This window comes from Ammodytes marinus (genome assembly GCF_949987685.1).
Source record: "Ammodytes marinus genome assembly, chromosome: 11".
Lineage (NCBI taxonomy): Eukaryota > Metazoa > Chordata > Actinopteri > Uranoscopiformes > Ammodytidae > Ammodytes > Ammodytes marinus.
The window spans coordinates 23,506,479-23,534,249 of NC_137215.1; the positions used below are offsets into that span (position 1 = coordinate 23,506,479).

General features: G+C 41.2%; 1 protein-coding gene across 1 annotated transcript; it reads left to right on the forward strand.

Annotated features, from left to right (window-relative positions):
• ide (insulin-degrading enzyme) lies at positions 1 to 27,505 on the forward strand. Its single transcript, XM_080036348.1, has 25 exons — positions 1 to 124; positions 1,143 to 1,327; positions 1,822 to 2,029; positions 3,690 to 3,859; positions 5,039 to 5,161; positions 5,931 to 6,043; positions 6,310 to 6,472; positions 6,795 to 6,887; positions 7,145 to 7,236; positions 7,490 to 7,570; positions 8,145 to 8,248; positions 10,685 to 10,787; positions 10,916 to 11,038; positions 11,452 to 11,534; positions 12,981 to 13,125; positions 15,506 to 15,616; positions 15,700 to 15,820; positions 18,427 to 18,518; positions 19,316 to 19,427; positions 21,589 to 21,756; positions 22,390 to 22,662; positions 24,005 to 24,066; positions 25,209 to 25,281; positions 25,372 to 25,439; positions 26,468 to 27,505. The coding sequence occupies exons 1-25, from the start codon at positions 39 to 41 to the stop codon at positions 26,561 to 26,563; spliced, it is 3,048 nt and encodes a 1,015-aa protein (XP_079892474.1). The 5' UTR covers positions 1 to 38; the 3' UTR covers positions 26,564 to 27,505.
• Positions 27,506 to 27,771: the final 266 nt, after the last annotated feature.

Consider the following 27,771-nt stretch of genomic DNA (forward strand, 5'->3'; position numbering starts at 1 on the left):
CTGTAAAAGCCGAGGTTTGTTTTCCATGGGTGCAAAGTATGTTTAAGTGCATTAACCGAACAGCCCAGTTTACGAGACACCTCCAATCAGCAGGCAGCGGCATCTGTTTTAACCAACAATTTAGGTGAGTGTTCTCGGACAAATGTTGGAACTTTTTGTTTAGAAAATAATAATTCATTTCTCACCAAACGCGGGCCTAGTTTACCTTAGCCGGCCGGGCTGTTGAAGCCGGTTTGTCGACCTAAATGAAAACCCCGAGCTTCACTGACACTGTTAGCTTGCTGCTACAGGGTGGTGGCTAACACGGTTTGTGTTTGGAGCTTCGTTATCTTCTGTAAAATGTATTTCATTTTTCAACAACGAGGGGACTTGACGATAACCACATAATTTAATAAACGTATTCGGCTGCCATTCGGATCCTGACTCGCCTTTGTGACGCCGTTGTTGCTAATGTAGCGAGCTAACGCTAGTTTGCCTTGTGTGAGTGGGATTATTTGATGTCCTCTGGCGAGACACCGCAAATAATCTCTGTCGCACTTTGGGAGAAGCGGTTATAATCAAGTTTTCGCTAAACCAGGCTACTTAACATTTAAAATTTGATTTTATAAAATGTTTGACTCTTTAGAAATAGCCTACATTAACGCACGTTGTTTGTAGCCAATACTGTCATGCAAAGTAGTATTGTCAAGGAGCAATAGAGACTCATCCAATACATTGTAAGTGGGGTTGTTGTTGTTGTTGGCACTCTCCGCTATTTAAAACTAAGCGGTGTTTGCATAGCCAAGATAAAGGATTAGATAACATAATAATTAAATAACATCTTCCCACAACAATGGTCTAATGTTACAGCAACTCTGACCTGGCAGACACCAGCCGCTCTCACTGTGATGCTACTAATGCATTTCAGTAGAGTCTGAATGAATCGTGCAGTGTGTGGAACATAACTGAAAGTCACCTAAATGAGGGCTGTTACTTGTATTTGTTGATATTATCACCTGTGCTTATACCTAAAGCTGTGCCTAACCAAAAGTAAACGAATAAAAGGAGTCCCCCTCAATGCTTCAATCTATGTTGACCATTATGTCGGGTTGCAGTACAGACTCCTCAGCTAACATAAATGAATTGATTCCCTTCCACTGCAGGCTGGTGTCATCCTTGCCCCTCAAAATGACTGACCCGGCTGTCAACAGGGTGATCAGTGAAATCATCCGCTCTCCCGAGGACAAACGGGTTTACAGGGCCCTGGAGTTTACCAATGGCCTGCAGGCAATGCTCATCAGCGACCCAACAACAGACAAGTCCTCAGCTGCTTTGGATGTCCACATAGGTAAAGGTCTTTCTCTGTCACTATTGATTTGGCAGGTAAACATGTATTTTGAAAAAATTCTGACCTACATAAATCAATTCATCTGAACATCTGTAGTAGTTGAAGGAAATTATGATGACATTCTTATTACTTCTTATACTATTTATAACCAAATTCAATGAACTGGCTCATGAAGAGATAAAATGCTGCCATGCGACAATAACTTGTTTAGTTTTACAATGTACCAGTTATCACTATCAGGTCTTTCAGTACAAGCTGGGCAGGTTTGCTCTTAGAAGTCAATAAAATACTGTTTCTGTTTGTTTACATTATAATAATTTCTTAACTTAAAAAAGTTGAACATTCTCTGTGTGTATATACAGTACAAGTAGCCTTTGTTGTTGTTCCATTACACATCGACACTCAAAAGCCAATAGTTTTATCTTTGAACTTCATGAGCAAAGAGCTACAACCTCAACTCATTCTTTGTCGCCATTTTTTCTTTGAATTCTCAGGTTCATTGTCGGACCCGGGGAACATCTCAGGCCTGGCGCACTTCTGTGAGCACATGCTGTTCCTGGGGACAAAGAAGTACCCCAAAGAGAATGAGTACAGCCAGTTCCTCAGCGAGCACGCAGGCAGCTCCAACGCCTTCACCAGCGGAGAGCACACCAACTATTACTTTGACGTGTCCCATGAGCACTTGGAAGGAGCACTGGATAGGTAACTCCCTGTTCATTTGATGGGATTCATTTAGCTTTGTACCAAAAGTTCGTTTTTTTCATATCTCGTGTACATCTCTGTCGTGTGTGTCCTCCTGTTATTATTTTTGTTGTTTTTGGATGTGCCGAGATGGGTTCATTTGTGTTGACCTATATGACTTGTTCTCTGCAAAATCATAATTAGTAAACCTAATATTTATATATATGTAGACACTCTACTTAATTTAACTAGTAACTTTTATATTGTTCACTACATTAACATACACAAGTTAAAGGCTCCCCTCTTGTCTTTTTTTTTAAAAGTATGCCTGCATGCATACTTAAAAAATGCATGCATACTTGCAAACTGTCTAATTGGTTGTTTAGTTATCCGTATACAAAGATCCCCTTGGGAGTCCAAGTGTTAATCCACGTAAACTGCCAGGTGGTTAGTCTGTCCCTCTTTGGTTACCAGAGCCAGCGTCATTCTGCTCTTTATTTGTAACAATCAGCATAGTTCCTACCCCCACTAAGGCACAGGGTGAGACCCATTTCCCCAGCACTGCAGGGGGCTGTGCTCACGTGTCAGCTGTGGTGGTGTGGAGCACACAGTCAGCTGGTGGCGTCAGAATGTAACCTCTTGTTGGGATAAGATTATCTACTTATACATTAATGATAGTGTAGCACGCACCTCTTTATGTTTCACAGGCCAGTGAACTAGGAAGGCCACCTGGACTGTAGTGGTGGGAAAGGACAGTGCGCAGTGTGTTGAAAAATTGATGGCGCTGCCTCTTCGAAAATAGAAGGGCAATGTCATGTGTCTGGAAGGATTATATTTGTCTTAACCTGGCTTTAGTATTATAGCCATACGTATGCTATTAACATCTGAATAAACATATTTTCTATTACAATTACTTTACATTATGTAATATTATATTTTTAAGACATATGTTAACATGTTTTTTAATTATCAAACAGGATAGATTGGACATGAATTACATAGAAATGTATGTTCGCATACAGATTGACAAAAAACTTAAAAAATACAAATGATGGATACCACGCTCAACCTGGTTAAAGCAGCAGAAAGTCAGAAGAGTTAAAATGCCTCGCTTTTAAATAATCATAACTTTTTCTATGCGATTTTGTAACTTGGTAAACAAAGAGCCAGACTGTGAGTTCTAAGAAGAACAACCTAAGGCTTTTCATGCTATAATCACTTTTTAGATCCGGGGGTCATGTGTGCATGTGTTTTCCAAGAATGTTTTACTGTTCTCAACCAGCAGCTGCTGTGACAGATGTAGATTTTTAGTCCAATCTCTAAAAAGGGTTTTAGACATGACTTGGCACAATATGCCATGTGTTGCATTGTTCAAATCTACAGCAGTAACTGCCCTTAAATTGAAAGTAGCTATAGTTTTGGACATTAAAATGTTGTATCATTTCCTCATTTGCATGCCAGTTGCTCTTTGAATGTATGTAAATGGGTTTTCACCTTGCCCTGCTTTTTGTCCCTGGTTTACAACAGAACAGCATAAGGCTACTCCTGACACAGCAACCCTATAATGTTGAAAATGACACGGGTTTAGAATAAATAGTATGTTTAATCATCTGATTGATATGAAAGGAATTGCGGATTCTTCCTATTGATTTACTTAACTGTTATTTTGCAATCTGTGTAGGTTTGCCCAGTTCTTCCTGTGTCCACTGTTTGATGAGAGCTGTAAGGACCGGGAGGTGAACGCTGTGGACTCTGAGCATGAGAAGAACGTGATGAATGATGCCTGGAGGCTGTTTCAGTTGGAGAAGGCCACTGGCAACCCCAACCACCCCTTCAGTAAATTTGGAACAGGTAAAAAAAATCTCCCAAGGTGGCCACCAATACTCAATTAAACTGATCTTATAATACACTCTGGACTTTCTGCTCACTACATTCTACCGCATCCTTCCCTCTCTGTCTGTATCATACATTGAACACAATTATACTACACGGGTTGAAATGGTGGATAACTAATGTACTATTCCCTAGGGTAAGTGATCGGATTAGTTATATTTATTTAATACAAGTCCATTTCATATTACGCCACCAATAAAGTACACCAAAATATACTCACAGCATTAATGACTGTTTACTCGGCTAATAATGATTGTAGTGAATATTGTGAGATATTATTATTTAGCATACGTATCCCAGTTAACTTAACTTTGCTTACCAAACCACATTGTATTCTATAACATTATACGAAAGATATTAAACCCACACATTTTTTCACATGCTACATCGTCGATCTTTGAAATGTGTTAGACTTCCTATTGCTCTCAAAGCCTTAAGATTCACTCGACTGACATTTAGCTCTTGTGAGGGAAAGCAACTTGTAGCATGAACGGCCAGTGAATTCCCTGATCAGAATGACGTGGACTTGGAGCAGCTTCAAGCTCCAAATAGCCACCTGATGGCACTCTTGAATTATTTAATCTCTATTCCATGTAAGAGGATCAGACAGGCCTGAAAGTCATGGACTCTTAGCGGGCAGACTGACATAATTGACTCCAGATTGTTGTTTTGTTTTCCCGCCTGTGTCTCAAAGCCTTCACCACTGGTACTTGCCTTTCCTCAGAAGTGCTAGATGTAGGCTGCAGTTAGGGTTAGTAATAAAGTAGAAAACTCATTATAAAAATGTTGCCCAACATATCATGTTGTCTGAATCGCGTGACTCATAACTTTTCATGTTTTTGAACTCTGAATAGCAAAACGGTTCTCAAGAAAAAAGGGTCGACGCTCATCTGCATGTGCAGCTTTGTCTTGTCAAAAAGAGGAAGAGTCATTGTTCCTTCCTTGTGCCGTGGTCATTATCTCTCCATTTCCTACAATCTACTCATCTGTTTGTACACTTATGTGAATATACATATTATGAAAACTACATTTACAATTTTAATTGAACATTGAACGTTTTTTAAGGGGAATATTGTTAATAGTGCTAATAATGCTAATATATAAATATCATTTATTCATCAATATCGTCTCTTCTAGGTAACAAAGTGACCCTTGAGACCCAACCGTGTAAAGAGGGGATTGACATCCGTCAGGAGCTGCTGAAGTTTCATTCCACATACTACTCCTCCAACCTGATGGGACTCTGTGTGTTAGGAAGAGGTAACGTGATGTTTGAATGTTACACAAACCTCACTGGGCCTTTACAGCACTCTTGAGATTTGTCAACCCCTTGTATAGTCAATGACTCAGTACAACAAAGAGGAACAAACAATGCAAGTCGACTTGATATAATCTGCTATAGATATTCTATTTCTAGTCTTATTCACAAATGATCACCTATCAGTCAAATCAATTGTGATACTGTACCTCGGTATAATTAACAAAAACAAATGGGGGGCCATTTTCAAAACAGAATGGCTACTACCTAATGGTAGATTAATGGTAATGCTTGTTTTGTCCAGCTTTTGTTCTTTCTGTTTAACCATTTACAACAAGACAGTCGAACACATTTCCAAATAAACTAAAGCTCATATATTTCATAATTTAAAATGAAATCCATTGGTGGGTTTCTTGAATATGGTTTTTGGGCACTAAATGAATTATACCACCATCTCAGAATTAATGATAATGATTTATAGATGTTAGGATGCAATGTAACACATATTTTTAAGTTTGTGATTTTTCGCAACCTTCTTGCACAGTGTTTTTTTTTATTTATTTTTATTCAAATTCAGAACTAGCATTTATTCGTCAGAAATACCAAAGGAGATGAACATGAACCCTGTTAAAAAAACATAATCAAAGGTTTAAATATGATATAGTTATATCTTCTAATATAAGTGAAATACAGCAGGTTGTCCTGAGTTATGTTAGCACTAATATTATGAGCTATGTAAACTGTAAATGTTCCTCCTCTCTCTACCCACAGAATCATTAGATGACTTGACCGCCATGGTGGTTAAGCTCTTTGGGGAAGTGGAGAACAAGAGCGTGCCTATCCCAGAATTCCCTGAGCACCCTTTCCAGGAAGAACACCTCAGAGTAAGCCAGTTATCTATCTCTCAATTGTTTCTCACTTTATTATGCACTATTTGCACTTGTACCGTAAAATAACTAATGTAGGGCCATTTCCAGTGGTATAATTTATCTAAACAAGATGGTGTTTAAATTTTTTTCAATATTCAGGCACTAAATAACGTTAAAAAATAAAAATAATAATCAATAATCAAAATGTGTTTTCTAATTATCTTGTGAATACATTTTCCTAAGTAACAATTAAATGTTTTTTCCATTGCGTTCTGTCACAGCAATTCTACAGTGTGGTGCCCATTAAAGACATCAGGAACCTGTATGTGACCTTCCCCATCCCAGACTTACAGAAGTACTACAAATCCAACCCAGGACATTATCTGGGACATCTGATTGGTCACGAAGGACCCGGAAGTTTGTTATCTGAGCTCAAATCTAAAGGTAGGACATCAAGTAGAGTACCAACATGAATATAGGGGTTGTGAAAGAAAGTGCTGTACAAAAGCTCAAACTATTATGCATGGTTGATATTATTATCCCACATCCATGGTGGTTGAATGCAAAATATAATTGTATATTTATTTAAGCAATTAAGTACCGATATAAATCCCAAAATATGAATATACTTTTAAAATAAACTTTTTCCAGTTGGGAAATGTTTTTAGTATTCAAGATGTACTATTAAACTCGATAAGATGTTCGATTTTGAATATAAATGTTGTTCTTAATTTGACGCAATGCTACCGTAATCATTATTTTTAAGGCTGGGTGAACACGCTTGTTGGAGGTCAAAAAGAAGGAGCCAGAGGATTCATGTTCTTCATCATCAATGTGGACTTGACTGAGGAGGGTCTCTGTAAGTAGTACCACAGACTGCTTGTGTGTGTGTGTGTGTGTGTGTGTGTGTGTGTGTGTGTGTGTGTGTGTGTGTGTGTGTGTGTGTGTGTGTGTGTGTGTGTGTGTGTGTGTGTGTGTGTGTGTGTGTGTGTGTGTGTGTGTGTGTGTGTGTGTGTGTGTGTGTGTGTGTGTGTGTGTGTGTGTGTGTGTGTGTGTGTGTGTGTGTGTGTGTGTGTGTGTGGTGTTTTTTTTTAACCTTTTTCTTTGTCACTGCAGTGCACGTAGACGACATCATCTTTCACATGTTCCAGTATATCCAGAAACTGCGCACAGAGGGACCTCAAGCGTGGGTGTTTGACGAGTGCAAGGTAATTACTATTTTCTATAAAGCTACTAACATATCTCAATTATTTCTGGTTACTGGAGAAACCAATAGAGCCGCACAGACATTGACAACAGTAACTGATTTAGACCGGCTGACTTCTTAATATTGTAGCATATGTGATCTTTCTTGAGGATTTAGGACATGCTGTTTTATTTTCTGTGCAGTTCTTCTGTACGTAACTTTTGTAAGTGTTGTGAATTCACCAAAACATACCCCCTGTCTCTGTCTCTCTGTAGGATTTAAACAAAGTGGCCTTCAGGTTCAAGGACAAGGAGCGACCCCGTGGCTACACATCCAAAGTGGCCGGTTTACTACACGTAGGTTCCCCCCTCCGTCTGCAAAGGTTGTTTCCAGGGAGACGCAGTGCAGCTCGTTGCCTCTGTACCTGCTGTCGTCATCGGGCTGCATGGTGCTGCTCTATGTCTGAATTGAGTTTTTTTTTTTTTTTTTCGGAGGCACAGTCAGAATGGGGCTGGGCCACTGGACTGACGCAGCAAGCCTCCCTGACTTTAATACCAAATGCTCAATGCTGCACTTATTACAAGACTTATTATGTCTGTCTCCTGGCCAGGTTTGGTAGAGCAAATACTCTTTTTCACCCTGGATAATAAAAGCCCTCACAATATAACCATACTGTGAAAATATATTCTCTTAAAAGTTTGCAGGCTTAGTTAGTTATGCTAAAAGTCACTAAACTATGGATTGGAGATCAATGGACCATGAGATTTAGCAACAAATGTGTTTTACCAATTTCACTTCCCCTCCTGGGACGATTAAAGACTTAAAGTTATTTGTCCTGAGAGAAAGTCTTTCCAGCAGTGTTTTCCACCTATTCATCGCTCCCTCCTCCAGCAGTACAGTACTAACAGTGTGCTGCTCCATGTGTTTCAGTACTACCCTCTTGAAGAGGTTCTAGCAGCAGAGTACCTTTTGGAGGACTTCAGGCCAGATCTGATCGAGATGGTGCTGGATAAGCTGAGACCACAACATGTCAGGTGACTGTTCAAATGATAATCATTGTCCATGTACTGAAAGGGTTGATACCATGATCCATGCTCTTGCAGTAACAATTTCTTTGTTTATTCCTACACCTAAGTATAACAGATTAATGGTAGACATGTTCCAATCACAGCAGACTCCCACCTACAGTATGAACATGATTCATTTTAATTGATTTTAAGAAGTGAATGCTGCTGCAGACGGTAACTGAATGGATCAATGAGTGGTCAGTGTGGTGGATGTTGTGTATTTTATGTACAGAAACTAATCTAACTTCCTGTATTGATTTCACTGTAATTATTATGTTTTGATAAATAGGTGCATTGCAAGCCTTATGTACGTATAATAATGTGTGTAAGAAAGGCCTCAGGAAGTCTCCTGTCCTTTTGTTTGTCTGGTATCTGCGCTAGACACTCAGAGTGGAATATAATTATTTGTGTTGGCTGCCTGATGTGACGAAAAGCTGTTGGTCTTACTTGGTATTAGGATGAAACTGCATTTCAATTGACTGCCTTGAAAAAGAACAAGACAACTGCTGCCAGACAACTTGAGATTTGATTATGTCTGCAGCCTCAGAGGTTAGGTTTGTTTCATCAGGTGTGCACGCGAATACATTATCATGTTTTGCTCTGAATTGGAAATGCTCAAATCATCATAGGACTTTAGCATAAGCAATTTAGCCTGTATAAAATGTTTTCCAACTATTTTGTTACACATGCCCCATGTTATAGAAAGTAGGGATGTACCTAGCGACTCATTTCCCCAACGTTTATCCAAGTCAGAGCTTTTAGTATGGGCAGAGATCGTTATTTTAAGTGTCTTTTTATAACGTTTTTTGTTTAACGTTGGTGTAGACCAGTGCTTCTCAAATGGTGGGGTGCCGTGAGTTTTTTTTTTTTTTTTGTGTGTGCTAGCAAGCGTGATGTGTGCTTGTGTATGGTCATATTCGTGCGAAAGGCCGCGATTTGCAGTACTTTATTTTATTTTATTTTTTAAGTGCTAACAAGCGCGATGTGTGCTTGTGTATGTATTGTCATATTTGCGCGAAAGGCCACGATTTGCAGTAAATAAATGTCCACGTGTCTCTGTAGGCTATTTAAAAAGAAATCAAGCAAGTAGACTAATAATAACATTAATGAATTATAGGTTATCGCATCACAGAAGGCATATTCACACAGACTGAGCAGTCTTGTTTAAATGTTACAAATTGAGCTAATAAACTGAACTTTGAATTTTTTTGCTGCAGAAGTTATCTCAGATATTTGTTATCTAATTTGATAATAAGGTGATTGTATGCAGAATGCTCGTGCCAGAAACTCATACAGTGGTTCTGTACAGATAAATAAATAAATATTAGCAGGTTCTCAATAGTATTTAAATTTAGGGGGGGCGCGAAAAAAATTCTGTCCCCTAGGGGGGGGGCATGACAGAAAATAATTGAGAACCACTGGTGTAGACTACTGTTTCCTTATCAACCGACCGCCGAGTCCCGCTGTGTGTTGTTTTGGGTTTGTCTCCACCGATGTGCGTAAAGGCAGCACTATAACAGCGGATGGGAGGGGGAAAAAAACCGTCTGACAAATGAGTCATCACAGCGGTCCTTTCAGCAGTAGTCGAGAGAACACCTTTTTGCTTTGCTTTATGCTGCTCTCACCTTTTTATCTCTCTCTCTCTCCATCTTTTACTAGCCCACATGCCTACACACACACGTTCATTCTAACCATAGTTTAGTTTAGCCCTTTGAGAAGAGTCTAAAGATGGTCAGCCATTTCTGTAGAAAAAGCCTTTGTAACTGTTTTCTGTTCTGACTCAATTGATAACCACCTGTGTTAAGCATGTCTGATGGATCCCTGGGACAGTCTTCTCTGTGGCAGCCCCTCTTAACAAACGTCCCCCCACGTCTAACGTAAAGATCTTGCCTTATCTAGCTTTAACACCAACTCATATTATGGATTGCCACTCGTCTCGGGCAAAGGGGACACTTGATACGAGTCCATTCTGTAATGCTTCCCAATGAGGAGATTGCATGCGCTCTTTGGCTGACCGTGGCAGTTTGCAATGCCAGTCTCTTCCTTTACTGAAGTGGCTATTTTACCTTGGCGATATTCCAACCCTTTTTTGAACTCATGGTGGTGTTTCCCTACGTATCAATCTCAATGCAGTAGCTGTAAGTGAAGGCACAGCCAGTTATGTTTTATCAATAAAGTTCTCGAAACTTATACTCACATTTGTTTATTTCATCAAGTCCCTAATTGCAAAATCTATTATTGCCTCTTTGTGATTGAATACATGTTTAGGAACTTGTTAGACACACTCTTAACGCGGCACAATAAGAGCCTATATGAATTCTAAACACAGTTCCTTAGCTAGGGGCGGATGACCTGTTTTTTTTTATCAATTTAATGTGACCTTTTTTCTTTTCTTTTTTCCAGAGTTGCAGTGGTGTCAAAGTCATTTGAAGGGAAAACAGACAGGACTGAAGAGTGGTATGGCACGCAGTACAAACAGGAGGCCATCTCTGAAGAGACCCTCGAGGTGAATCCCCACAGACACAGTGCTGAAATCAAACACACAATAGTTTTTCCTTCTGCTTTGTGGTGAGTCTATGGCTACTGCTTGAGTTTAACGAGACGCTTTGTGCCGAATGTACGCCTGTGTTTCAGAAATGGGCAAGTGCAGACGTCAACGGCAAGTTCAAATTACCCATGAAAAACGAGTTCATCCCGACCAACTTCGAGATCTACCCTCTTGAGAAAGACTCTCCATCAGTACCCACTTTAATTAAGGCAAGTGTTTTTGCTGCACAGCTTTTATCCTCAAAGTATGGTCGCTCCTCATTACCTAAATGCAGTGGACCATCTTTGCGTGACTGCAAATTGTGAAAAATCCCATCATGCGTTTCATTTTAATTAGATGTTGTGATTGAGAAATATGAAGTATTTAGTAGTGTTTTTGCCATTATGTCAGGATCAGAGGAACTACGCTATAAACAACTACAGCAAACACTGTATTCCACTGTCTGAATCAAAGACTATATGAAACCCTCTGTGCCTTTGTCTTTCATTGCTTAAAGAGCATACTGTAATATGTTGCGACCAAAGCATGTGAATAATCACATTTCCAGGGACAGCAGATGATTATCTTTAATGAATATGAGAATGAGAACTGCTTGTGTGTGTGCTGTTCATTTCTCCCATAGGACACTGCTATGAGCAAGGTGTGGTTCAAACAGGATGACAAGTTCTTTCTGCCCAAGGCATGCTTGAACTTTGAGTTCTTCAGGTGAGTAATAACTTAACTTAACAATAGACCTTTGTACTTCAGCTTGACACAAGCTACTACCCAGTAAATCAACTTTTCAGAGCTCTTCATTTCCTCATAACACTAATGTGTGAACCATCAGTAGTAAACACTATTTAAAAGTAATCGGCCAACAAAATAAAGATGAGTGAACAGTATAAAAAAAAATTGAGATTCAGATGGGTTTTTACCAATACTTAATGATCATGTCATGTCAAAAAAGAGCTGTTCATTTCGCATTAACATTACCTTAGGGATAGTTTAGTATTTTTAAAGTGGGGTTCTATGGGGTACTTATGCATAGTCAGTGTGTTACCTTATGGAGATGGCAGTCACTCAGCACAGTCATTTTAAGGAGCTTTGCGGGGAAGTTGCTGTAGCAGCAGTCAGCCTTGTACTGTTCCAGAGGGGGCCAGCCCTAAAAACGGATTTTCGCCACAAATATAAATGCTAACCCGCAAAAATACATATCTAAAGCTACACTTTCCCAAACTCGTTTAAATGACTGCGCTGACGTCCATCTCTATAAGGAAACAGACTTACTATGCACAAGCACCTCATACAACCCCACTTCAAAAATACTGAACTATCCCTTTAACCTAAAAACACAGGTAGCAGATTAGAAAAGATTAATGCTCTGGCTTCTGAGGTGAAGACAGGAACAGGAAAGTCTGAGTAAAGCTCCAAACTGCAGTCCCTTAGTTTCCATGGAGCGATAAATCTACTTGAAGCCGAGCATGTGATCTTTTTAAAATGGCAAATCCTCATTTAGTATTTATTGTAATGTCGACACAACTGTGTTGAGGGGAAGACTGTCACAGCTTGGTCATGGAGGCGCACGGGCCTGTTAAAGCACTGGAAATACAAATGGGTCTTTAATTCGCCTTAGTTTCCCCATTATTAACCAAGTTTCTTTCCAATGTCATTACGGGATTTCCTGACATTCTCATCTCCAGAAGAGTAAATGTTTTCTGTGGCAAACAGATTGAAATAATTCACAAGGAAAAAAAGTTAAAGCTGCCTTGTCCAATGTTGCTATTATTTACTTATATAAGAGGCCTTGAAGCTTTTAAACACACCAACTTAACTTGGGAGGGGCATCCAGTGTTTGCAAAACTTACACAGAGGACGCTACCATATAAAAAAGGATAGGCTGGATTAGCTTGGTTGAGCCAATTGTCAACAACTCATACACTGCTAATGATGATTAAGTAATTAGTTGACAGGTTGTAACAAACTACTAAGTCGGATACCAAACCAAACATCATATACCCGAGAGTTTTTAGGAATTTGTGATGACTACAATTGATTTTATTTGAATGTATAGAATAATTTACTGTATGGTACTCGTATACTCTGCTCCTCTTGGAGACCAATATCTCTACGCTTTGTTTCTATGTTGTTTGACCACTGCCATTTTCTCTACAGCCCGTTTGCGTATGTGGACCCATTGCATTGTAATATGGCATATTTATACCTGGAGCTCCTCAAGGACTCCCTCAACGAGTATGCATATGCAGCCGAGCTAGCTGGCTTGAACTATGACCTCCAAAATACCGTCTATGGGATGTATGTAAGTATTCCAAATCCCCTCCCATCGCTGCATCCCAGACCCCGCCCCTCCTGTTTGCATCTTCCTCTCCATTCTTCATCAATGCTCATGCTCAGTGCTCACCAAACATAGCGATCACTGTCATTTCTCTCATTTGAGATGTATTGGGGTTACATGCTCACCTTTTTAGTTCATCAGGTGTAGCAGCGTTTCCTCCAATGTCACAGAATTCCTGCTTTTAAAGGTTCTGTGAGTCCTTCATAGACTATGGATGGCATTTTTTGCAGAGAGCTGGTCGAAGGCTGCATATACATACTCTTCTTATCGTTCTTCTCATGCTTGCATTTTCTTGTTTTCTGTGTTTTTCTTTTATAAAAACCCCTCAATCCCAACACATCTTTTTTTATTTTTTGTCCTTCTTTCCCCCCTCTTCCATTAGTCGCTACCTATATGCAGATCCCCTGCACTGCAACATGACCTACTTGTTTCTCAGGTTACTGAAGGATGATTTAAAAGAGTATACATATGCAGCCCGCCTGGCCGGGCTGGTGTATGGCGTAGCATCTCGGATGAATGCCATCGTCGTAAGTAGTCTTTAAAGTCTGGAAGAAAGTGGGGGCGGGGTGGGGGGGATGTGCCAATGAAGGGTCTAGCGTGAGGTTTTCACTGTGTGGAAAATCATGGCTTTGTTTTTCTACGCTTAGTTTGATTTGATTGTGAAGTGCTGTGTGTTCTGTCCAAGCTGAAGGAGTTATGGTAATCTCTGCTTGCTACTGCATTCCCTGCAGACACTAAAGTTTAGTTTAGCTGAATACAGTCTTCTCAAAGTCACACAGCATTTTATTTCTACTCTACTTCATTATTAAAAGATTTACCAAGGGGAATTATGCCGGAGAGAATCTGTTCATCAGATGAGAGCACAAATGTCTGTATTTTCTGGCTTTTCGTTTTCTTTTAATTATCTTGACACCTCAAATGAAGTGTTTGTCACACGACTCTTTCATTTCTAAGATGAGTGTTTTCTTTAGGAATACATTGATACACTTGATTTATACGAGGGTCCCCTGTGGCACTAAAACTGATACATTTAAAACTTTGTGCAGACTTTCAGGATCCACTTAACCCAGGCCAGTTCAGTCAAGGACACATGAGCGACTGATATTACAGATTCAGCTCCAACATTAATTCAGGGTAATATATTCCGACTGCGCTTGTGCCTGAGGCAGGAGGAGAAATGGTCTCTAGATGGCACGATTTTACCTACTCTGTATAATTAATTTTTTGGGTCTTTTGGCTGCCGCTCTGGTATCAATTGTGTGAGTGTCACACAGGTAGTAGATGAAAAGTGTCTCCGTAGCGAGATGCATGGAATGAAGCCAAATGATGCAGTTCCTCTGACATATTTATAGGCCCGTTTCTGCTGATGCTGGTGCACATTGACAGTGGAAGTGTGTCCAAGAGATTTGATGGATATAGTAAGGAGTGGATTGCTCAATCAGGATGTCTTTTGTTTCCTTAATATAGGAACACAGTAGTTATCTCGACAGTGTGTGTATAACTAACAGCCTGCCACGAATGAAACTGGTTTGCAGTGGTGGTGTTTTCCTCTCTTGCTTTATAACACTCTGCATCCCTCGTCATATGACCCAGTAACCTGCATTCATTAGCTTCCTCAGACAGCGAGCTACTCAACGTGTGTGTGTGTGTGTGTGTGTGTGAGAGAGATTGACTTGAGTCAGCAGTATTGGTGCGGCTGGCCGGGGGTTTGTCAAGGTTAACGATGTTAGGACAGATTACTTTGAGCGGGTGTCACCGCAGGGCATTAGCATCAGGGAGGATTGGGACGAGTCTGAGAGCGCAGCCACGTAGCTGGAGCTTTTGCTGAATCATGAAGGGCCCTAAAGGTGTGGATGACATTGCAAAATGGAGGCTTTAAATAACCTTGAATGTTCCCTTTTCCATTTAAAAAAAAAAGTAATTTGGTTAGGAAAACCATTAAGAGCTGCTGTGACTCCCCAATAGAGTACAGTGAGATATGTTTTCACTGCAGGAAAGTAATGTTTCCTCATATAGATCAACCTTATGTTATCTTTTTCATCCCCCTCCTGGTCAATGGAAGTATTTCTTTTTGTTTTTTTCTATTTTTATCTTAAGGTATATTCCACCACATATGAAGCAAATATAGACGTGCTGTTACGTAGGGGGAGTTACAGGCTATTCTTGACAATCCACTTGGTCAGCCAATATAAACCTTTATAAATAAATAGGTTTAAAACCTTCAAATCAACAAATGAAGCGACACAATGTAGCTTCATTTGCTAAACATGTGATGTGTTAAACACTTGATGATCATGGCAGACCCTTTGTTGATAATGAAACCTCTGTCTCTTTCATCTGGCAGCTGTCTGTTAAAGGTTACAGTGACAAACAGAACATCCTGCTGAGGAAGATCATTGAGAAGATGGCCACCTTTGAGATCGACGAGAAGCGCTTTGACATCATCAAAGAAGCGGTAAGCTCCCACTGCAGCTTCCCCATGTGGCTACTACACAGTTAGGATCAGTCAGGACACATACCTTCTCTTTCTCTCTGCAGTACATGAGGTCTTTGAACAACTTCCGGGCCGAGCAGCCTCACCAGCACGCCATGTACTACCTGCGTCTGCTAATGACCGAGGTGGCCTGGACCAAAGATGAGCTCCGAGAGGCTCTGGATGGTAAGACAGCTGCTCTTACTCTCTGTCTCTGTTTACCACTCTCTCCAAATCTCAGCCCTCGTGCCTTTTAAAAAAAAAATTTAAGCCCATGTCCCACTGGGGGTCAAACAAAGTTCACTGGAACACAGAATAAATCCATAGTGAAGCTTCTTCAGGCTTGATCCGAGCGAGTAAAGCTACCGTCAAACATATAGCCGTAAGAAAATTCACAATTTCTTGGTTTCATAGGCGCGAGTCCCTGGATTGAACCTCTGAGGGGGTTTGTCTTTATAGTCAGTAGAGGGTTACTCTTTCACTCTTCTTACTTTTTAAGTTTATTTTTAAACCTTAATTTGAATGCTAGGGCTGCAGTCTTTCTGGTTTCCTTTTATGTTTGTTGGCGTTCTTGTGGAAAATTAATCATTAAGATAAATTGTGTGTGTGTCTGTAGTAGCTCATCCTTGAATCTGGGTCAGACATGGCTTGAATTGTGATTAGCCTGTGCACATGAAGACAGACTCACCCTGCGTTCCAAATCGCACACTTTCTTTTTTCTGTTGTGCATACTACAGCGGATCATATAAAGTATATAGTTGCTACAACTGGGACATAGTTTTACTTATTCATTTCAACTTCAGTGTTTCCCCCAGCGCTTTATAGCTAAGGCGGCCGCCTTAGCAACGCCAGCCTCCCGCCTTGACTACCAACCGACCCCCCCCCCAAAAAAAAAAAAAAAAAAAAAAAAAAAAAAAATTTTTTTTTTTTCGTGCTGCACAATTAATGTAATAGCAAGCGCGATGTGTGTGTTGTGCATGGTCATAACTGCGCGAAAGGCCGCGATTTGCGGTAAAAAGCATGTGTCTCCCAGCGTTTCTCTATCAGCTGCTCTGTGTCTGCGGCTTTGCGCGCGCGACCGTACCGCGTGCGACTACGGCATGCACGCGGGAGAGTTAAACGAGCAGAAGCAAACCGAGATTTAACTGGTGGCGATAATAAACGCAGTGCAGTTCTATGGGGATATTTAGCTGAACAGAAAGAAGTGCTCTGCAAAGCTAGAATAGTTTAAGACTCCACATCACTGTGGCAACACAACCTTTCTATCAGCTAGGACAGCGCAGAGAAAAGTTTGATGAATGCATGAGAGTCAGAGCCGGCCCGAGGCATAAGCGAACTAAGCGGTCGCTTAGGGCCCCCGACCGCCAGGGGGGCCCCCTCAAAAAAAAAAAAAAACATTTTTATTTTTATTTTTTTTTGTTTCTGTGTTTGATATTAACATCATATTATGCAAATGTGAGTTAACATACAAAAAAAAAGAATACAATTTTTTGGTCTAGATAATTAATAGCCTAAAAATGTAATCAGTTCATCTGGGAGGTAATCCGAATCGGATCATGTCACGTTCACATCCATGCACAGTGTGTATTGAGTTTATTTAAAAACAATTGGAAATGGGGCTGCCCTCAGTTGCCCATGCACTGTGTATAGTCTATAGCCTATTTCAGCCTCGTCTGTGGAAAAAAAGATACAGTAGCTGGACAACAGAGTTCTTCTGCTTCGTTCCTCTCACTGAATTTAAATGCATTCATTATATTACAGAGCAATATGTCCCGTTAAAGAAAAAGAGCTTCAAGCCCAACCCAGAGGACCCTCCATAATATTTGATTTTATATTAATATTTGTATGGAAAATCCATGTGTCCTTCAATAGCTTCTAATTCATCTGACCAGTGTATCCAAATTATTTGTTCACACAAAATTTCTCAGATTCAGCCTCTTAATTTTTCTCTCAAAGTGCACCAGATTCATGCATTTCACTTTAAAAAGGTTAAAAAAAATCTCCCGGGGGGGCATACCCCCGGACCCCCCTAGGAAGGTCGGAATCTCGGCTGTCTAACATTTTCACACAGCTGCACAGTGGAGGCACTAGCGGAAAACACTGGGTGTGTGAATAATATTTAGCAAAGATCTATAGTTTCAGCAGCGCTAACATTGGACTGAAGGCTTGGGCCGGCTCTGAATGTATGGTCCATTATTTGTATTTAGTGTGTCTGTATAGTATTGCACCAAAACAGTAGAAGTTTTCTTTAATTGTGCTTTGTACTGTCTGCACGTTTACACATAATTTGTACCTGCACATAGCAAACAAAATTGCACAACTGTAAGGTCAGTGTCTGTTTTATTTCTTTACGGCGCATTGGCATCTTTGAGCAAAATACCCCTAAAATTTTCGCCGCGGCGCTTTGCGCCGCGCCTCCCCTGACACGGGGCAGTGACCACCTTGACTAAGACATTTTCTGGGGGAAACACTGAACTTAACATCGCACCTTGAACTGGCTTCTTGCTTATATATCCAGCTCATCCCTGGTTGTTTTCACTCGCCGGCTCCGTCAATATGACGTCACTTCCGGTGTGCGTTGGTTTGTGGGTCAGAATCGCCCAAAGAGCTGGAGATCTTTTTCTAGCATACTAAATAGCAGGGAGGTATGTGTATTGGAACACAGGGTTGGTTTTTGTGCATGGGTAATGTGAATGTGCGATTGTCCATCATGTGACCACCATTTTTATGTCCATGAAATGATGAGAAAGTGCTGTGTGATTGACTGCTGTTGTCTGTGGTCTGTCTTCCAGATGTAACTCTCCCACGCCTCAAGGCCTTCATACCCCAGCTATTGTCAAGGCTACATATTGAAGCCCTTCTCCATGGCAACATCCCCAAGGAGGTTTGTTACTGTTTTACATTCTTGCTGAAGCAATCTGAACTGTGTTACCTTTTGGGCATAAAAGAGGTTTTCAATATTTGCAAATCCATCCAGGCAAACTATATTTGAGTTTGTATATTTCATTTATATATGGTTCTCCAATGGTATCTCGCAGGATTGTTGTCGAAAAGGAAACAAAAACTATTTTAAGCTCCGGCGATCAAGTCACAATTTCTATGAGCTCCTAGCTGTCAAAGCACTGGCCCTGTAATGATGGCAGCGTCACAGTCTGTTGGAGAAGGAATTGGACTCACCAGTGGGAGCAATGATCCATTTCCTCATCATGGAGCTATAGCGCATAAGACCAAGTGGTTTGGCAGAGAAGCCTGAGGCTATATGTAGATGGATGAGGAATGAGGAGTAATGTATTGATTGGACAGTTTCAACTTATTAATGTTACCAACACAGTTTAATTAAAAGGAACAAAAACATTGCCTTAAAAAAATGAATTTGAACAAAAGCTATACTTGAGCTTTTATTACTTTCCTGTTGTTTTGTGGCTAGAAGAGCTATCACCATGCCACACCCTCCCTCCTCACAACTGAATAATGAAACCTTGTAGCTTGCTTGTGAACGTTAGAGGCCATTCTGGGACATGTACATAGAAAAGGTTGCTACCTAATAAATTGTTGGCGAGAGCTAAAAATCTGAGCCAAACGGCACATAATGTTTTTCTGTGAGTATAATTTTCCTTCAAAGTCCTGTGTTTTGTGGATTAAAACGTTGTGTTTTTCCCTCCCCGTCTGGCCTCTCTCCAGTCTGCTCTTGGCATGATGCAAATGGTGGAGGACACGCTGATTGAGCACGCTCACACAAAGCCCCTCCTCCCCAGCCAACTGATTCGCTACAGAGAGGTTCAGGTTCCAGACGGTAAGTTGGTTCTGTAAACGCACACACACACACACACACACGCACACACACAAACTCACACTCTCTGCATCCGATACACACACCGGTTAAGCACTCTTTATCATCACCTGCCAGGTCAGGCCAGTCTCCACGGCGACCACCCTCGCAGTGCTCTTGCCCCCGTCAACAGTGACGTGGCATTGCGTTTGCCTTGAGACTTGATTCAATTCAGAGGAACATAATAGACAGTGAGTGTACACAGACGTCATTGGGCAGAAGGCGTGCACTACTTCCCCCTCAGCTCAAAGACCAATGTACGTGCCAAGCAAAGCACCTGTGCTGCTGGCTCTGTGATTACATTAGGAAAGTGGAGGAAAGGCAGGAGCACACAGGGCCACCTGGAGACTTCCTGTGTCTCGTTGAGGGCTTTTTCCAGGCTGGGCTCCAAACCGCTAGTCAGACACAGAGCAGGAGGATGTAAAGGATGTAAACACTACGTTGGCTTGGGACATCTAGCTGAAAACTTTAGAGCAGAGGGCCTATGTCAAGTTACTCAAAAGAAAGCTATTGGTTTTAAATTTGTTGCAATTTTTTTGGGGTACAATTCAGTTTATTTAATTAGGGGGTGGGGCACATTTATAAAACACATGCTAATACATGGGTTAATACCAGAATTAGCCAAAAGGCTGCTTTTCATCTGTAGTCCCCTGGCCTCGATGTTAAAAAAGCATTTTTAAAATACAAATAGGCAAGGAGAGAAAGGAAAAGACAACACAAGCAGAGCAGCACTTTGCACAGAACCAAACAAAGCAGAGCAGAGAGTACAAAGAGCAAACCGTATAGACTACAACTAAAGTTAATGTATTCTGTTGCTGAAGCAAAACCACAATATGATTATTAGGCATTTAAATCAGTAGTGTAGAAATAATATGCAGTTTCGCCTATTAGTATGCAGTATTTAGTGCGTCACGGATGGTTTGAGATGGCTGAAAGACAATTTAGGCCACAGTGACGGAGAAATGTTTAATGAGATGTGGCAAAAGGAAACGCAAAGTGACACACAAGCCTGAGTTGTTCTCACTTCACTAAGCGCTTTGATTAATCAAAGAGCTAATCAGCCCAATACTGTTCATTCTAATGTAAGCAGAACATGTGACATGTAGAAGAGGGCTAGATCAAAATGGAATTAGAACAAACTGAAGCTTAGCGTAAAAGGAAGTGGGTTTCCCAAAGCTAGAATGGATGGCTCCTCTCGCTGGATTTGCTCAAAAAAACAATTTAAAACGCAGATGTTGGCACTTGACACACACAATCTGGAAAGTGTCACCGTTGTCCTCTTTCCGAACCCTTCTCTTTTAATGTATCAGGCTCATCCAGTGCTCAAGCATAACCACATATCCACCATTGAAAAAGCTTTCGCAGTCATCACTTGTGCAAGTTTCTCAGGGCAAGCTTTGGTTCTGTTTAGTGAAAGACTTGGATCATTTAGAATGGATTATATGGAGCTTGAGAGCCTTGGTGGTGAAATTCATGATCACTGTGGATTCTGGGTTAATGGAAAGGATTTAACTTTTCAATACGTTTTGCTCAACTACTGCAGTACATGCTGAGTGCAGCTCTCAACACATCTCTGCACAACCCTGTGATGTTTGACAGAAGTTGGCTTTATAATCTAAATGAAATCAGCCCACACATGATAGGTTGTCTTCCATTACCTGCTGTACTATCTGATTTATTTTTATAAACTGAGGCAAAAACATAAAATCACCCTTACCTTGACAAATAAGCTAAACTAAAGGTGGAGTCAGCGATTCTGGAGAACGCTTGTTGACAATCACATTTTGTCAAGACCAGTAAATATTTCCACATGATCGGCTACCTGTCCGCACTGTGTGTGCGCTGAAAGAAAAAATCCAATGTTAATACACAGCCTAGGCTATTTTAACGGGTATGTAAACAAAAGGGGGCCCATCATAGCTAGGAACATGACGTTTGGCTTTTACAGAGCCTAGGCTTTGTATTAACACTGGATGACACCAAGCATTCTCCAGAACGGCTGACTCCACCTTTTTTTTAAGTCTTCAGGCCAAACTTGAGAACGCTGCCCTCCATGTTTGCCTCTGTATTTCCTCCATATGGCGTCAGCACTGTAAATAATGACATATTGCTGTGCGTCTCTCAGGTGGCTGGTATGTTTACCAGCAGAGGAATGAGGTGCACAACAACTGCGGCATCGAGATCTACTATCAGACGGACATGCAGACCACCAACGACAACATGCTGCTGGAGCTCTTCTGTCAGATCATCTCTGAGCCCTGCTTCAACACCCTGAGGACCAAAGAGCAGCTGGGTCAGCAACAAACTCAAACTAAATACACCAAGAAAATGTGTTCCCACATAGCTTTTAATACACTGCATAAACAAACGTGGGAAAAAAATGATTTATTTTGATACCAAGAGTGGAACATTTATTCGGGCACTTTCTTTGAGCTACGACATGCAGCTTTAATCTGCATGTAGTAATTGGATTATAAACTAAGTGAGGTTTCTAAAGCGCGGTCAATCACACTGATATTGGGGAATGAATGGACTTGAGTCTCTGGATCACATTTCCTTTAGAAGTAGTGCTACACAGACATAGTGCCAGACCAAAACAATTAAATAGAGAAGGTGGTTTGAAGTTAGAAAGCTTCCTGATAATGTACTATTTCACTGTTGTTGTTTTTTTTACAGCAGCAGGGCGCACAGTTTGGTTTACAAACATATTCCAGTCTCACTTAATAATTTAATTTTTATCTTTTAGAATTATTCAATACTAAGAATTCCATGTAGATAAAATATGTTGTATGTAAACCAACTGCAGGCTCTTCAATTGTAAACAAATCCCTTTCCTCTGAAATCGCTTAGTGCACCTTCTTAACCCTCTGACCAAGCCGAGCTTCCCCTGTGTGTCCTGTGTGCTGATCACCTCTCCACCCCACAGGCTACATAGTGTTCAGCGGGCCGCGGCGGGCTAACGGCGTGCAGGGCCTGCGCTTCATCATCCAGTCAGAGAAGGCGCCCCACTACCTGGAGAGCCGCGTGGAGGCCTTCCTCTGCACCATGGAGAAGGCTGTGGAGGAGATGAACGACGAGGCCTTCCAGAAACACATCCAGGCCCTGGCCATCCGTCGCCTGGACAAGCCCAAGAAGCTGTCTGCCGAGTGCGCCAAGTACTGGGGGGAGATCATCTCTCAGCAGTATAACTTTGACAGAGGTGAGGCTCTCCAGCAGTCCCTCTTCCCCTCTTCATTATGTGAAGACTTCAGGACAAATGCCCCCTTTTTTAATTTGAAGTATAGTGGAGGATATTCTCTAAACTCCTTCTGATCTACCGGCAATAATAAAGAGCTTGTATTACCTGGAAAGTCGATAGATTCTTGAGAGTTATCAATATTTTGGTCTATCCCAGAGGTGAACGGTATGTTGCTTGGTGCTGTGCAAATTAGAATCGATTAAAGGCAGAAATACTCTCCGTAGCCGTAGCACAGCTCTCCTGCAGCGGCCTCCTGAGAGCCATAATGGATGGTAATGGGCCTGATTCACTGGTAATCTGCCTAAAGCCCTGAGCGATGGCAACACTGAACTGCTGCCAAGGAGAGTGCTGGTGATTACCGATACTAGCAGCATTAGAGGAGGGCTGAGGGCAGCCAACATGCCAAGGGCACAGAAAAACACACACCATCAGTCTGCTTTAAGTTAATTATTAATGAATACAGCACAGGGAAAACCTTTTTTTTTTTTTTTTTTTTTTTTTTTTTTGCACAAAAAGATTTATTTTTGTTAAAGCCCCTGTAAACCCAAATCCACACAATCCTTCTTCTTATGTATTTTGGGAGCTCGTTGCATGATGATCATACGCATCTGAAAAGTATTTTGAACCAATCTACCCGACCGTGCTATAAAAACGACTGTTGCCTTGGAGACCGGTTGATACGGCCACGCCCACCCAGTCCTGTCAAATGGTCTAGAGTTTTATAATATTTATTTTCGATCCAATTGTTTTGTAAAAGATTATTGAGACACCCAACTTTGATTTGATATATTGATTTTTACTATTTTAGACCAGGTTTAGAGGCATTAACGCTTTAGTTTTAATGAAACTGTTCTTGGCAGTGGACAATGCGTTGAAAAGCCTTCATGCCCGTGACAAACAATAAGCATAAATAAATATCATGCAAATCCTCAAATTTTGCACATCAGAGCTTTCCACAAGCAAATCAAAATCCCTAATAGCCCAGTGCTTTCATATGCATTAATATGCTGCAGTAATAACTTTGACCAATACACTGCTGAACAACGTTTACTATGATGGATCACTAGTGTTAAGGAACTTTAAAGTTTTGAAGCCTCAGTGAGATGAACTGAAACTGCTGGCTGTCTGCAAAGGGAAGCAATACACACATACTGGTAACGTTTGGACACTGGTCTGCAGTCATTTAAATTTCAAACAAACCCAGAGTATATAGTCTTCATTTGATGTGAAGCAAAGCACCTCTTTGACTGCTGCTGATGTTACTATGTTAACAATGTTAACAGTTTGCCCTGTTGTGTTTCAGATAACATTGAAGTGTCCTATCTGAAGACGTTGACAAAAGAAAACATCATGCAGTTCTACAGAGTAAGTAGTGTCACATGATGCCTCTTCCCTTCAATACAGACAGGCTAGTTTGACGGTAATATACAATACCATCTTCAATCCTTCAGTCAGTACTCTAGATATAACCCTTAAATTAGTTTTAACAAAATGTTGCAGCAACAAACACAAAAAAAAACATATTTAGCATTCTGTGTTTATGTCCAGAGACTGCACGATAGTTCCATTCTTTGATAAAAGCTTAGTATAACTCGTATAGTCCAATGAGTGTGGGTTGAGAGTGATACACATGGTTCTGCTGGATTCAGTGTGCCTGTCTAGCTTTCATCTCCCCCTGCTTCTATTCATAGCAGCGGAGGTGACAGTGACACAGGACGCTCACTGCATATCAGCTGCCATAATGACAGCCAGCCCGTTTTCAAGGGGGGGTATAAAGGGCCAAAGACACACAGCCACTGAAAGAATTGGCATTATCTCAGCCTGGCAGAAAACCATCACCGGCTCGCATTGCAAGAATAAACCTAATGCATTTCTAATGTCATATCGGCCGCCATCGCAGAGCTAAAGTCTTTTTTTTTTTTCATTTCATTTTTGGTTGACGCCATCTGACCGCAGACGAGCCCAAAGCTTCAGTCTAATATTATAATCCTCCACCCAGAGACAGTGACTGGAGCTAAATCTCTAAAAAGCTGTCACATGTCATCCCAGAGTCACAGTGACACACACAGCCATACAGACTAGCACAGGCTCTTCCTCTGTGCTACAACACTGGTCAAAATCAGTGTTAAAACCTCCTCACAATCCGCTACCTGTCCGTACTGTGTGTGTGCTGAATTTCTTTGGGCTGTTAATTAATACACAGCCTAGGCTCTGTAAGCTGGTATGTAAATGAAGGGTATATGTTAACAAAAGGCCCAACATAGCTAGCAACATGCCCGTTTACAGAGTCTAGGCTGTGTATTAACACTGTATTAATTATTTTTTTTTTTTTCAGTGTGCAGGTAGTGGATCATGAGGAGATATTCACACACTGATTTTGACAACAAGCATTCTCCAGAATCACTGACTCTTTTTAGATAATGTCTAAAAACTCCACTGGTTGTAGTACTAATGTGGTTGCACCAGTGTTCCTTCCCTTGGCCTCATCTGTCTGTCTGTCTCTGTAGGACCGTCTCACACTGGAAGCCCCAAAGAGACACAAGGTGTCAGTGCACGTCCTGTCCAGAGAGATGGACTCCTGTGAGTATTTGTGTTGGCTTCAGTCTGACACTTTGGCTGGCTTCATTCAGCGTCAGGTTCTAACTGTACGTCACTGTGTGTTTTCAATAGGTCCTATCGTGGGAGAGTTCCCCGCTCAGAATGATGTCAACCTGGCCCCTGCTCCTTCCCTGCCTCAGGTAAGGATCACACTGGAACACAGTCCTGCTGCAAAAAATACCCAACAGAGCACCACATGTGTTAATCTGCAGCTAAAAATGGTCCCCAAATGCACTATTGCCTCTTGTTTCTGTAACTTTAGCTAAAAACTACATAGCCCAGCTGTTTTTGTAAAGGAATTGAATCTTTTAAAAGATGGAATGATATATTTATGTATATAAAAACAAAATGTCTCTGGGTTGAGTGCACATACAGAACAGGAGAGTCTCAAAGTTCTACTGACAGAAGGACTTAACACAGTGATGACTTTGGGTTGTGTTGTTCTCCGTTGCAGTGATTTTATTAATTTTTTTTCTGGTTAAGACGGCTAAAGGAAAATGATGTTGCAGCAGCTGTTGTTGGTAGAAACACACTGGCTGCATTGTTGTTAGAAAGTGCTAACAGTGTAGCTACAGAAGTTACCATAGCAACAGTGTGGGTGTAGCCCATGTTGCCACTGGCACCAGATGTGGTTGAGTGGCTCGTCCTCAAAGGAACGGGCGCAATAGAGTAGTTGAAAGGCCAACCATTATGCAAAACGCACTTGTTCATGGTTTTCTAACATGAGTATGGGTCCCCGGTGTGACTAGAGACTCCCAAAGTATGAGAAAATACAACCCTCTCTTTTCTCCTCCACTTTTCTGAAAACCCATCATGTCTTCTCCCCTTATCACGTCACAAGGGGAGACGCCACGTCCCCTCATTATAAGCACCCTCCTAAATATCCCTGAATTTAATTGGCAGTTAGATTGAGGGCCAATCAGAGCAGACTGTGCTTTTTGGAAGGCGGGGCTTATAGACACAGGCTCTAAAACAAAGCTTTTCAGACAGAGGCTGAAAAGACAAGATTCAGCAATGGCACTGTGAGAAATATGAAGTTATTTTTTTTTGGACACTACAACATGACAACAGTTTACAGTTGAAATCCAAATTACAATTTTGAACCTAGGATAATTGTATAATAATGAGCATAATATGTGACTTTAAAGACGTCTGTTTACCTTCACAGCCCTCACTGGTTCAGGACATGACGGAGTTCAAGAGGAGCCTGCCTCTCTTCCCCCTGGTCCGGCCTCACATCAACTTCATGGCTGCCAAACTGTGAGGGAGGCTGGCAGGGCTCCACAGCAGCACAGGGGGGGGGGGGGGGGCACCTTACCCACTCCTGTCAGGAAGACCTTCATCTGACTGAGCCTGCATGGGCGTGTGTGTGTTTGTGCGGGTGCATGAGAATGCATGTGTGTGTTTGTGTGTGTGTGTGCAGGTGTGGCAGGCTGGAGCCACTAGAAGAGATGCTTGGAAACAAATGTGTATTTGAATCACAAAGTTAGCCGTGGTCGTCGACATAGCTGTGACGGCGATCAAGGTCCCACCAGACTCACCTCATGTTGTAAGTCTCTAAAAGGAGACACACACACACACACACACACACATCACAATACTGTGTAGGCTGTTGTAGAGGAACTAGAAATAACGTTATAAAACAAGCAAAAGAAAAGACAAGGGCCACATCCCCTTTTTTAAAGAAGTTAAAGTGTTCTGCAGAAGCTTGACAGCAGGAGGGGTTTTTATTTGAATGAGTCAGAGACCTGCTGCTTTGACAACGGAAGGCTTGTTTATTGTGATGAACTGTATAGGAGACACAGCAGCTCTATGAACGTCTTCACTTTTATTTGTCGCAGCGCTATGTTTTGTCATGTCACTCTCGGAGGCACCCGCAACTCTCCTGAAAACACAAGGGATGACCCTCAGTCAAATGGAATATTTTATTCAAATGTTTTGCTTTTCTGAAGAAAATCAGCCTTTTTATAATTATGGTTTTAATCCTCCCAGGTGTTGATGTGTTTTTTTTTTGCTTGTTAACTGGTGAAATGTTGGGACCCTTTGAGGAGCTGTTTTGAAGTTGCTAATCGCAGAGAACCGTGCCCATGTTTTGCATTTCACAGTAGTGTGTATTTCAGACATCTCAGGGGTACTTCAATGCTGTTTTTTACTTTCAGTTTTATTAGTGATTTATTGAAAAATAAAAAAAACACTTTTATCTGTCCTCTATACAATTTTTTTTTTGTGTGTGTAAAACTGAAAGGAAATAACGTCTGTATAGACAACAGTATTTTATGTTTTGTTTCTGTAAGCTCCGGTGCATGGAGGTCGTCTTTATTCTGGAACTTTTGCAGAGATGTTCTGCAGCTTGTGCCTTTCCAGGGGGGGGGGCATCGGTTAGTTTGTATCTGGCAGCACTGAGCATACTCCTGGGCAGAATCCTGGAAGATTTAATCCCACCCCCGGCCCCCTAAATAGCTGGACTGTGCA